Genomic DNA, 14,075 nt, shown 5'->3' on the forward strand with positions numbered 1-14,075 from the left:
GAAAGAAAGAAAGAAGGAAAGAAAAGACTCAACAGATGATGAAGGATGCGATTGGAGGAGTGTGAGGAGACTCACCTCGGGGTCGGGGTGCTCTTTTCCTGCGGTCTCTGAAAGCGGCTCCAGACTGCAGTGCCTCCAGCAGACAATCCATCACACCGGTCTCATCGTTCTCTACAGGAGAGAGGAAGAAAGAAGAGAAAAACATTAGGATGTGGAGGGTCATTCCATAGCATCACTTAAGTGTCTCTGTAGGAATGCTGGGGGAAAAAAAAGTGGCCTTCTGTGGTCAGTATATCACAGCGCCGATTCGGACAATTTGAGAGGCAGACAGGTTCTTAAACTCCTCTATACATCTCTGCACCTCTACACAAATCCATGGGTGTTTTGTAGCGTTTGGAGGGCCGATCGTAAAAACAGCCGAGTGGCGCAGGCAGTTAACCTCAGGCCACCGGCTTTCCCATAGAGGGACTCCAGAGACACAAGGAGGCCTGTGGGACAGGCAGGAGCAACATCACACCTCTCACGGTCACAGACACATCACGCACGTGCTCACACTGCTGCTTACACAAAACTTTACACACACACACACACACACACACATCCAGTGACAGAGAATAAATCAGGTTGGCAGGAAAGTGTGCATTTCAGCAGGTTTGGAGAAAACGGCTTGTATGAGAGAATGTCGGTTGTGTGTTGAACCTGTGGATGGGTGAGTGTGGGTAAGCATTACGGGCCTTGACACCGTAACCTCCAAATATTAATCTTTACACTGACTCAGTGCACACACACGCACAACACAAAACAAATCAAAAAGCATGTGAGCGTGTGTGCTAATGCTGCAGAAGTGCCCACTTTTCCACCGACAGGTTGTGACACCTATCATCTGGGCTGATTCAGAATTAAACCAGAACTGTTTTCTGAATAACCTGACTGTCATGACATTATTTCATGAGAAATAGAAAATAAAATACAATCACAATAAAAAACTAACAAAAAAACTAATAAAATATATTACACACAAATGATCTATTATAATAAATATGATAGAAACAAACAATTACAGTCATATTTCAATTATATGATGAATTATTAATAATTTAGTTTACAATTTAATAATTTACTGATATACATACCATTAAAAAATCTTTCTTTTGACATTATTAAGAATACAGTATATTTAAAATAAAAGCAGCTGAATGTAAGAGGAGTTTACATTTTTTCTATTTTCACTCAATAGAACAAATCTTCCTCTATTGTATCTGTAATTCAGCGTTTAACTAAAATATAAAACATAAAAGCAAACACACAATATAGGGGCTTTATAAAAGAGACTGTCTGAAGCGTCTTTGGGATTGTGCCATTGTCACGGGTGCTTGCTCTCTGTAAAAAGCCAGGCAGACTCAGTCATACACTCAATAATATAGTGAGGCCATTTTCAATCAGCAACTATTGTCTGAGTAAGAGAGGGATGGTGAAAGAGAGAGAGTGAGCATGAAAGTGAGAGAAAGAAAGTGAACTGTGGGTAAACTGAGGAGAAGGTATAGCTCTTTTGTACGGAGTTCTGTCAGTAGTTCAGAAGGGGCAGCCGACCAACAATGAAAACTCTCAGCGAAGAGAAAGCACAGAACTGTTGACCTTTACTAGCAAAGCTTCAATTAGACATAAAGAGTGTGAGTCTGTGATAAAGTGTGTGTATGATAGACCAACCACTTATCACCTCTCTCCCACTGAAATACAGTGCCTTGCTCAATTTAAGCCATTATAATTTTTAATTTTTAAGAAATATTAATTTTTTAAATTTCTTTAAAAATCCTTCTTTTGACAATATGAAATTTTTAAAGGACTGAAACTTAATATACATATGAAATGATTTGCTGGCAAATATGCTTCAAGTACATATATTTTTGCACAAAATACATTAATAATAAGAAGAATATTTTGAAAAGCAGAAATTACAATACATACTGGCTTTTCCCTCGAGTACATACTGGCTTCATTTTATCCATCCTTCCAAGGCAGATTTGCTCCAGGTTTTTAAAGTTAGTCAGATGACACCTGAACAACCTGATCCTGTCAAACAGTGCCACCTATTCTCAATTGCCAAGGCCATTATAGGACATTTCATGCTTCTGAGCATTCATCTGGTCTTGCATCTGGGACTCTTGTTTTGGTAAAAAAAAAAAAAAAAAGATACTTTGACGAAACTTTGATTCCCTTTTTGGCAGAATGAAATGCGTAATTTTGTCAAATTGTCCAGTATTTTGCATCATCCACTTTTCCTTTGATTTTAACAGCATATTGTGGGACAATACTAAATTTGTAGCATACATGTAACTCTGAAGCTAAAAATGGTTCTATGTTGGTCTCATCTGACTACAAAACATTTTCCCTTGAGCAACTATGCCGTGTCAAGACTTTTGGCAAACTCCAGAATTGCTGCGACATGGTTCTTTTTGAACATTGTCCTCTTTTGTGTCACACTCCTGTATCGGCTAGCATTGTCCAGGGCTCTTGATGTGCTGTCTGGTGCACCCTCAGCGCCAGAACTCTGTAGCCCCTTCAAAGTGTCTGTTTGCCTCTCTGTAGCTTCCATCACAAGACTCCTGCTTGTTTGTGCAGAAAATGTTGTGGAACAACCCAGACTAAACAGTTCTTGGGTGGTCTGATATAGTTTCCACTTGCTGAAACAACAATGCCCACTGGGATATGCAAACACTTTATTTTCAATTGTTATGTACTCTTTTTGGCAATTTATGCATTTGTTTTATATACGCTCTTTAGTCATTATTTTCACCTGTATAATATATTTCACAGACTGAATACTGCTCCCATAACTGTGGGAGTTTTTGATCAAGAATATGTGCAAGTGATTTTAATGATTCACAGGTAGAGACCAATTATAAAGCAATTGTGTTCTCATTAGAGCAATTGTATTTCATTTGTGTAACCGAAGAGCTTCACAACCCAGGTACTGAATATTTATATAAACGGCATATTTCATTTTTTATCTGTTATAATATTGTCTACTCTTACATAGCGCCACGTTAAAATAATTTTAAATTATTTGAGTTTCAATGTTTAGATTTGTTACTGTGTGCTTGTGCAAAACTCACCATCATGGCTTGTGGTGGTTGTTAGGGTGTTACTAGGTGGTTGCTCACTGGCCTGAGTTAAAAGTGCCCATTATTAAATCTCTAAGATGTTTTCTGGTTCCTAAATATGGCTCCAGTCCTTTTTTTCAAAGCAAGTCTATTAGACACTAAAATTGACCAAAACGTTGACTTTATATATTGACTGATAACAACACAACAATACAGAAAATATTAACATCAACAATTTATCTGTTATAAATGGCTGATAATAAAATTATATACTATTTTTTCTAGGAAAGTAAATTCAAAATGAAAGAGTAAAAATGTAATCAATTTTTAAATGCTAGAAGTGAATTTAGGCATCAAAATAATTTGCAGTATGAAAAATATAATATTTGAGATTTGCTTAATATTATATTGATATGTTATTAAACTTTTTTTAAGATTAAATTTATGTGAGTGTTAAATGATGGCAAAGGGAATTTAAATGGAGAATAAAAACAATTAAACATATCACTGGCAATATCAACAAAATCCGATAATTGAAAATCTGTATTTTTTTTTTTTTATTATCTGTTTTTGCACATTTTATTATCTGCTAAACAAATAATCGTCATTCACTTAAATAATAAGTCGTTCACAGAACTCAGAACTAGTACTTGCACACCTCTCCTCAACAAGCTGCATGACTGGCATCATAATTTGTTTTTGGAGGGAGCTAAGAGTCAAAAAATCATATGAAAACAAGACAACATATACATGCAAAAACAAAAACTCGGCCATTCCCCTTCTATCCGCTGACCAAGGGCAGTGTGTGAGTGAGTGTTGAACGAATGGGTTATTTTTTTTTTTTTTTACTGCCGAGCACCAGGCCAAGAGCGAGTGGCTGGCACTGAACCTGACCATGAGAAAATGAGGCGTGAATGTCAATCACTTATCTCAGTGTTCCAACACCATACTCTTCACCCACAGGACCCTGGACTGCTGCAGCTGTCACGGCAACGCTTCGGAAACCAGAGCTCTCAGATAGACAGACAGACCGAAAGGCACTAACGGACAGGTGTGAAAAGACATAAAGGTGCAAGACTAAGCAGGTAACTCTGTAAAATCCAGTCGATAAGAGAGCAGGAAGAAAACAAGAGAGGAATACTTAAGGCCAAGGGGAGAAATAATGACTACTAACATGCTAGTGAGTGGGGGCTTGAGGAAAGAGATGTAATCATGAAAAAACAGATGAATGTCCAACGCATCTGTATGCGCGTGCGTGTGTGTGTGTGTGTGTGTGTATATGTATGTGTGTAAGAGACTCTTCGCTACACCCACATGCACACCTACCGTTCAATCAGACCTCACTCATTGCATGCAGCCTTGAACCAACACAATTTACAAGTAAGGGTCATGCTTAGAATATTTACTACTTTCTGAGTAGAGCAAGAGCGGAGAGAGAGTGTGAGTCAAAGGAAATGAGAGTGAATATGGACTGGGATGAATGACATTAGCATGCACACAGTTTCCCAGTTGGTGCGTTTCTTCTTTTTTTTCAAAAGATAGGACCAGGTAGTCAGGTTGCAGGAAGGATGGACAGACAGACAGACCGCGAGGGTGTGATTTAAGGGAAATGGAGGAAGAGAGAGCGAACCCGAAAGAGTGATAAGTGATAGGAGGTGGCCTGCTGGGTCTCTGATGGAGGAGAGAGGGATGGAGGGTGGCTTTAATAATAGTTGAGTGAAGAAGAGAGAGGAGGTGTGAGAGGGAAGGATATGGTGTGATTTAGCCAGGAATGGAAAAGACGTTTGGCTTGATTGCTGTTGTCTCTCTTCTCAGTCTCCCCCTTTCATAAATACAAGAGAGAGTGAATAGAAGCAGTGAAGCACTCAAACTGGAGAGAAAGACGAGTGGCCATTCCTCAAATAAAACCCTATACATCTACTGTGGGTATAGAAAAGAATCACCCCCCCCCCCTTCAAATAATCACATTTTGTTGTTTTGCAGCCTGAAATGAAGACTGACACGGTTTTTGTTTTATCCAGCTGTATTTACTCAGTGTGCCATATTTAAGGGTATAGGGGGCGATTTCGGACACAGCCAAAGTAATTTGACTTTCAACTGTGATCAGCTGTGCAGCAGCTGGAGCATCTCAGAGCAATGAGCTCCTGGAGCATCTCAGTCCTTGGTTATGCGCAACAGACTTCCGTATTCTGTTAACCAAGTCGCATTGCTTCGGTTCAAGCGTTTTGCATATACTTCGTTAAATATCAAGCAGTTTTACTCAAGATGCCTTCAAAGTAGATACCAAAGATTATCATAACCAATGTCCATCACATATGCAGACTGCTTTTTTAAAACGTTTTTTTAAACATTTAGATATAAAAATTGAATAAAACGTCAACCATAAAAACAGCTAGCTAGTTTAACTGATTATCTTAAAAGTCCTTAGATATTGCTATTATTTATTACGGCTGTTAGCACGTTCTCCGACAAGCGGAAGTGATGAGACCTGTTTTCCGGGTTTGGTCAGGCGACGTTCGACATATACCCTACTGAAGCAAACAATCGACTATGGGTGGCACTGGCAAGGCACTGTCAAAAGATCTCCGGGATAAATTTGTGGGCAAGTCAGGAGATGGATACAAAAAAAATTTCAAAGGTTTATCAATCCCTAGAAGCACAGTGAAGTCTATTATCAAGTGGAAGGTATTTGGTACAACGCAGACCCTCCCTGGATCAGGACGTCGCTCCAAAATGGATGAAAGAGCCAAGAGGAAACTGGTCAGAGAGGCAAACAAGAGGCCAACAGCAACTCTGAAGCAGTTGCAGGAATTTATGACAAAGAGTAGGGATGTAACGATTCACTCAACTCACGATTCGATTCACGATTTTGATTTCATGATTCGATTTTCTCACGTTTTTTTTTTTTACAAAATGAGATTGAAGACATACAGTAAATGAAAAGGTGTCGTTTTATTAGGCTATTGCTGCACGTTTCTTTGTGAAATTGAAATATAACAAAAAAACAGTACAAACACTGGAGAGCCAAACACTGAGGTTGCCGTCTGCGGCGCCATCGCATGACCGTATCTATAAATAACCCATGATTTAACTAAAATGAGGGAACAAATTAATAAATCGAACGAATTCTTAATTCATGGCTATGAAATCTTTTATTTCCCTTCCCGCATGTTTTCCAAAGTAAGAGATGCGAAAACAGTGATAAAAAGTGAATGACAATAAAATAAACCTCACGTTTCTGCATGGACCGAACTAGCCTAGGGGACAGGTTTTCAAGCCCTGGGACAAAATGGGATGCTTTAAAGAAAATGTATAGCCTATGTAAGTAATAGGCCTAAATTAAAAATAACAATTTATTTTCATTAAAAAAATATATATATGCGAAATATATCTGACTTCAATAATTAAGCTAACAGATTTAAAACAGAAGTGTGGTGCGGCGCTCCATAAACAAGTTCACGGAAAGGAAAGGATGACAACGCGCATTCTGTTTGCACAAATCTTCTGTTTTTATTGTGAGCGTGCAAAAATAAAAGTAAACACTTTTGTGGATTGTATCTTACTCCAAAAATTGTGTTTTTTATGTTTCAGCTGTTCGATCGTTTAGAAATGAAGACAATAAGCACTTTTTACTTAGAACAGAAGTTTTTAATGTTTAGCATTTCATTCAGACTAAAACCCCTTTAATGTGCAACAAAGTAAAATTATCTCAAACGTACGGCGCGCTCTCTTCATTTTATCAAATGATCATAATCACATCTATTCATTTTACAATCCTGCTACTAGCATTTCATTCAGACTAAAACCCCTTTAATTCGGGTGAGAAATCTTGTTTTTTTTTTTTTGAGTGGCTTTTGCGTATCCTGTCATGCCGATGACTGCGTGCCGCTGCAATAGACGCATTTTGCAGCATTAAGGTTAACGATTAATTGATTAATTGATCGTTAATTTAAACGACGATCGATCATGGAAATGATCAAGAATTGACATCCCTAGAGGCAACCACTGGATTTTAATCACAATCCAAACAAAGATTGCATACATGCAGCACGAGTAGTTTTTAATCTAAATTAGACTGTATAATTTCGAAACGAAGCAAAAACAGAATGATCTGACTTTAGTTTTTCTGAAACTATAGTACATAAAACATCTGAACGAAACAGCAGACAAGCTGAATGAGATGCAGATTCACTCTCTGACAGCAGGTGGCGCTTATGAACAGCAATGATACAGTGTTTCCTGGGTTACCGCAGTAAACAAAGCAGAGCTGCGCTTATGAACACTACTTTAATATGCATTGTTCAGAGGCAGGATGAAAAGAAAATACCACGTAAACTTTTCTAAAGATAGTTGATTTGAATCGTCACATATTTGAATCGATTTTCAACCGGCTCGCGGTTACTTAATTGCCACACAATCACAATTTAGGAACACATGCTATAATGGGTGTAGAAGGTCTTTTAAAGGCCAATTTACAGTGCACCAACAGAACCAGACAAACGACATCAGACGCGTTCTGTCGGTGAGGTGTGAATTGGCCTTAAAGGAGAAGCTACACTTCAGTCCTGCTCAAATTTATGAGCTGTTCAATACACATCACACAAACACATGATATTCGCTGATCTGAGATCAAACAAATGTGTGTCAAGGAGCTGGACGGGTGTCTGCACGGGATGAGCTAAAATGACAGAACAGCACAATCATTTATGACATACACAGAGGCGCTCACAGTTCACATTCATTCTCTCTCATGTTTATATGAAGAGGGTGAAAGAGAGATGACAAATAATAAAGACAGCAATTACCTTCCCTATAATCTTTCATCAACCCTCTTTTCTTGTTCTCATCTTTCACATCATATTTTCCTGAACAGATACAAAGAGCACATTTGCTCAGCTGTCTGTCTGCTATGGCTTTGACAAAATCTGGCTAATCTGATTTGTCAGGTGCATATTCTGATTTTTAAACCTTTTCTGGAGCGTAAAGGTCAAATATTTTAAATATTCTTAAAGAAAGAAGGAAACGTCAGTGAAAGATAAAGAGAATATTGTTGGATCTCATGCATAAGCTCAGCAGGAGTTAATCTGAGGCCTAGAAGGTTCAATATATTGTAGAAAGCTTAAAGAAACTCATGATTTGTGAACCTAGCAGAGCGGTAATGATGCCAATATCATGGGTTTGATACCCAGAGAACACGGAAGCTGATAACATACAAACATTGAGATCACTTTGGATCACTAATGTGATGCAGCTTTTGCAAACAAGTTGTTATTGAAGGACTGGGCAGCCACAGCAATACTGGACCTGATAGGAAACCCACAGGGGTGCTGTTACACATTTCACATATAAAGTATACTGTATATCATAATTTATTTCTTATAATATATAAAAACATGTGGGGATGCACTAATTGCATACAATACATTAAGTTGGATGCATTCCCTGTGTTTTTATAGCATATACAAATATTTGTAATATATAAACATAAGAATATAAAATATAATAAAAAATACATTAAGACACTATATTATGTATAGTGTGTACAAACGAGGTCCAACATAATAAATCAGCGAGCAATAACAGCTCTTTAATGTAAATCTGAGTTCATGTCAGCATTAGCATTGTGCTAGGTAACTCCACCCACTGAGAAATCTCATTGGTCCAAAATTCTGCTCATATAGCTGTATATTAAAGTTCTGACAGGTTGTAAAAGTGGCCGTCGAGCAGTTTCCTTTTTTTTGGTGTGGAGTAACAAATTACTTGTTGCTGCGCACTTGCTGAGTGAAATTCTTCCTGTTAAATTCCATTCTCTTTGTGTGGCTTGATTTCTTTTTAAATCTTTCACTAAGCTTTCACTGCATCTGTCTGTTTAAGTATATACTCCTTATAGGCTGTAGGGTTCAGAGTCAGTTTCATCAGCTCGTTTCTGAGCTCCAGGGAGCTGGGAGCCCCCCTGTGGCTTCTTCCTGGAGGAAAACCGATATCTGGGACAGAGTAGCCAGAATGCTGGGCTTTTACAGCACTTGCTGGAATTAGGAAGAGCATGGGCGACTGTGTTTGCTCCGAGTCTATGGATATGTGGCCTAATTCTGTTAGATGTCTGGTCTGTTGCTTTCAACAAGCACAGAGACCCTCCCCTCTCTCTGAAAACATCTTCATGTAGTTCCCTCTACTCCTCCGGTCTGGTCTTGAATCATCGCTCTCTCAGTGTGTGTGGCTCCAAAACATTTCAGAGGAAACTAGTGCACAGCTTACTCTCCTGCTAACAGTGTCAAACCAATTTATTATATCTTTTCTCTCTGTCTCACATCCTACCACCCTCCAAAGAGTGGCCCGCTTACGCTAACCCTAACACATACAGAGCATTGCCTCTCTCACCGGAGTTGTTCGGATTACCACGGTGCTTTAATTGACAGTCTCCGTGGAGACGAACAGGAGAAGTGGCAACGGTAACCTGGAAACACAAAAGAGCCTATTTGTGCTGTCTGACTTCTGACGGCAGACAGACATCATCAAAAACTGTGAGTGAGAGATAAAGAGAGAGAGAGGGAAAATTGTTATTATTTTTGAATAAAAACCAGCCTTTCGTTCTCTTTTCTAAAGCGGTGTACACACTGCGCTTAGTGCAGCCCCGTGTGTTAGCTGCACACACACACACACTCACTGCCGGCACACGCGTGTCACATCAGAGCTCTGAGTGTAGGAAAGAAAAGCGAGATAAAGAGGAACATGATTAGAAACTAATTGGTGTGAAAGAGATTTGTGATAGAAAGCAGAAGGGGGAAGAGGAAGCAGAGATGGTCTCTCTTTGAAGGCGACATTCTCTGAGAAGCTCTTTGATGTCACCCCTCTGTCTGCGTCTCCTGCTGCACCTGAGCCAGGACGAGTGCTAAAAAACAGTATTTCCTTGCCACTTAAGGCTGCACAATTAATCGAAAAATAATTGCAGCAATTAACTAATTGGGAACAGTGTTCATTAAAACATTTTGCTTTTTACTCTTGTTGCAGTTTAATACTCTATTTGCAACATGTTTTCTTTTTGCAACGGCAATGGTTGCAACCACTCACAGACATGTCTACTCTAAGCATGAATAGCCAAGTTTTAAATGATGTATTTGAGTGTTTCTTGCACTATGTATACTTTTGGCCCTATAGACTTTTTAAAATATGTTGTTTTTTCCTTCCATAATTTCCATCACAAGTCAAAATCATGTGCTAAGTAGCATTCTGTGGTGAAAATTACATTCTTGGAAAAAAAAAAGGCTGACCCATTTCATAGCTAGCATGCCATTTATCCTATATACACGAAAATAACTAATATTACATAAACAATAAATGTATATATTATAAAATGTAACTATAAAATCAGCAAAAATAAGACAATACTGTTCAGAATTGTTGTTTTTTTTGTGTGTAAGAAATCATTTTATTCAGCAAGGATGCACTGAACTGATCAAAAGACTTTTACATTATTAAAAAGATTTATTTTCAAATAAATGTTGATCTTTTGAACTTCTATCCATCCTGAAAAATGTTAAAATATTTTACAATTTAAAAAATGTAATAATTTTTAGCAATATTTCACAAAATTACTGTTTTTACTGTATTTTTAATCAAATAAATGCAGCTCTGGTAAGCATTCTTTGGTGAAAAAAAATCTCACCAACAATAAACTTGACAACAACAAACTTGAATGATAGTGTAAAAGTGCTTAAAGTTAAAGAAAACATCCAGGTACTGTACAGTGTAAAGAACTTTGTTTATAACGGGAGCTTGCACTGATCTACTTAACCATAAACGTAACCACTCAGTCACTAAACAGTGACTTCATGAATACACACATGCTAACTAGACTGAAGGGCAAATGAGATAGGAATAATGTGTGCTATAAAATGAGTACGATGGGAAAATGACAGGACTCCTAGGTGTGTGCGTTTTGTGTTTTCTGCACACGTCGCACTGACAAGAAAGGACAGACTTGGAGTCTCGGAGTAAGTGATGAAGTTTACGACAACAGGGCCGCAATAACAAAACACTGCAGGAAAATGGCAGGAACACTGATGCAATTACATGTGGCAAGTAGCAGTTAGCTGCCTGAGTGGCTGCCTGATCAAAAACACTGACTATTGCAGCAAGCAGAGCTTTCATGCCTCAAGTAAGAAAGTCTGTACTTCTTTGGCTCTGGTCTATTTTGTGCTAATTTTTATGATAACACCGATTAGCACGCACTGGGGAGCTGCAGGGCAAGAATGGCTGCTCTGAGGCTCAGCATCTGTGGACAAGAGAGAGCAATCACACTGGTTGACTGGACAGGAAGCGGTATTAGCTGAAGAGACACCTGAGGCCTCCTGAAAGAGCCACGTTTATACACACTCAGACCAGTTGGGAGACTGCCAGAGCCTGCTCAACACACATACACAAAGTCATTCATTTACACGCTCTCTACCTCATGAACCTCTCTCCCTTTCTATCTGAATCAGAACACACTCCTCCACCTGTGGCTCAGCCACTCATCCTGGAGTGCAAGCAGAAAGACGGAGAGTGAGAGAGAGAGAGAGAGAGAGATTGGTCCTACTATAAGAGCCTGCATGCTCTGGCGTGAAGGAGTCAGTCCTTGCAGGAGGACACTGCTGGTGTTTGATTGATGATGAAAGGATGAGAAAATAAATAGATAGAGAGAGTAGATACAAATATGTGAGGAAGCACCCACAGGACACTTTAAAAAATGCGTCTGGGCAATATAGCTTAAAAAAAAAAAACACACAATATATTTTTGATTTAGTTTTTTTTTTTTTTACAATAGCCAAAATGTATGTTTTTTTTTGCTCTGAAATGGGTTAAAATTTAGATTTTTCATTTCCCATTATGACAACAAAATAGCCATTGTCCAAAACAGATTCAAAATGTACAGAAAATTCACTTACAAATATGCAAGGTTTTCAACTAAACGGAAGAATGGCAAATAACAATGTATTCAAATACAACAACAAAGTTCGGGATCAGTATGATTTTTTTTTTTTACTGTTTTTGAAAAGTCTTTTATAATCACCAAGGCTGATTTTACTTTATTTTTATTCAAATAAATAAATAAATAGTAATGTTATGAAATATTGCAATATTGAAATATTAAAAAATAACTGTTTTCTATTTGAATACATTTAAAAATGTAATTTATTCCCGTGGTGACAAAGTTGAATTTTCAGCAGCCATTACTCCAGTGTCACATGACCCTTCAGAAACCATTCTAACGTGCTGATTTGCTGCTCAAGAAACAATTATTATTATTATTATTATTATTAATGTTGCAAACAGTTGTGCTGCCTTTTTTTTTATCGGTCTATAATTGGCCTCCTAGTAATGCTGATTTAATTGGGTCAGTACTGGCCTTTCCAAATTACGATTTGTAAACTATTATTGGAATAAACAACACTAGGATGACATATAAATGATCTGACAAACAGTAAGAACGTTGGAGCGAGTAATATGTACATAAACTAGAACACAGTCTAGAACAAACCATATTTTCCATTAAAACGTCAGTGAAGTTTACAATTAAAGAGAGAAGAATCTCAAACAAAGTAAAGAAATACAATGCAGAACATTGATACACTGGGTAGCTGAATGAGGTGTACTTGGACCCAAAGAGAGAAGAAACCTTCTTCAGTTACACTCAGAGACGCATAACATTACAATGGAGAAACTATGCAATCGAGATAAGACAGAGGTAGACTAAAACAAAGAAGAAAGTCTTATGTCTTAAGTCTTAAGGATATAATCAGAGAGGCAAGTGAGTTAAGCAGAGAGCTGAAACTCTGTCTCTGACTTGAATTCATCCAATGTATAAATAAGTCCAACACGGACTGCCTGGACAGTGTGCAGTGCCCCCTGTTGAGCAAAGACAGCAGTGACATGTCAGTAAACCCTTAGAGAAGTGTCTCATTAAGTTAAAACGGAAGCACTTTGGTTCTGAATGACTGTGTCATGAGACATCTAATGGAATCTACATTAACTTGAAAAGGTTTATTAGAGACCTGCTCTAGAAACTTAAACACTGAGATTTGTTTTAAATGAAAGTGAAGGACAGCAGTCCTTAAAGAGAGTTAAAAAAGAGAGAAAGAAAAGAGAAAAAAAAATGAATGAAACTAAACCAAGCAGAATCAGATGAGCTTCAGTGGCTGTCCTTTAAAAAACCTGATTTATTGAATTCTACTGAGGATTATGCTTTAAACAGATACAAAAAATGCAGGTATCACCCATTATCACACAAACTTGTCAAATGCATCTCCTAATATTCATACTCCAGTTCTTAGCTTACTTCCAAAAGCACTTTCACATGACTCACATCAACGTTCCTCAATGGACTGAATTCTATGGATCGAAGTGTCAAGCTAGAGCATTAAAGTGCTCTTTAAAGTTGAAACAATACCAACTTTGAGCCACTGACCTTTCGAGGCACAGGCCTTACTTACTGATCGGTGAGATTTGATAGTTTCCTTTTGGGGGATTATTGATATTTTAAAGCCAAAAGTCAATATATACAGTACTGGCCGGTCTTAGACGTCAGTCTACATTTTGTGAGAGTCACTTTAAAATTTTCACATTAAAAGTCTCCAGAACAGTGGAAAACTACTTTTAAAGGGGTCATACGATGCGATTTAAATTTTTCCTTTCTCTTTGGCGTGTTACAAGCTCTTGGTGCATAAAGAAGATCTGTAAAGTTGCAAAGACTAAAGTCTCAAATCCAAAGAGATATTCTTTATAAAAGTTAAGAGTCAACCACGCCTAGGCACAACTGCAGAAAACTATTTTCTTGCTGTTTAACAAACATAGGCCCAAATGTAAGCCCTGTTATGATCCATTACAGAAATCATCCATGCTTATGCGCAACTCTCTTTAAAAAAAATAAACAAATAATAATAAAAAAATAATAATAATTATATATATATATATATATATTTTCAAATTAATCAGAAT

General features: G+C 37.8%; 1 protein-coding gene across 1 annotated transcript in view; it reads right to left on the bottom strand.

Annotated features, from left to right (window-relative positions):
• LOC107747718 (protein diaphanous homolog 3-like) overlaps positions 1–14,075 on the bottom strand; it is a gene marked incomplete at its 5' end in the record, with an annotated part of 198,992 nt that overhangs the window by 56,378 nt on the left and 128,539 nt on the right. The window contains one exon of the mRNA XM_016562315.1: positions 76–171. Coding sequence (XP_016417801.1) covers positions 76–171 — 96 coding nt within the window. The remainder of the gene's footprint in view (positions 1–75; positions 172–14,075) is intronic.

Source organism: Sinocyclocheilus rhinocerous, unplaced genomic scaffold (assembly GCF_001515625.1).
Source record: "Sinocyclocheilus rhinocerous isolate Xijiao unplaced genomic scaffold, SAMN03320098_v1.1 scaffold4546, whole genome shotgun sequence".
NCBI lineage: Eukaryota > Metazoa > Chordata > Actinopteri > Cypriniformes > Cyprinidae > Sinocyclocheilus > Sinocyclocheilus rhinocerous.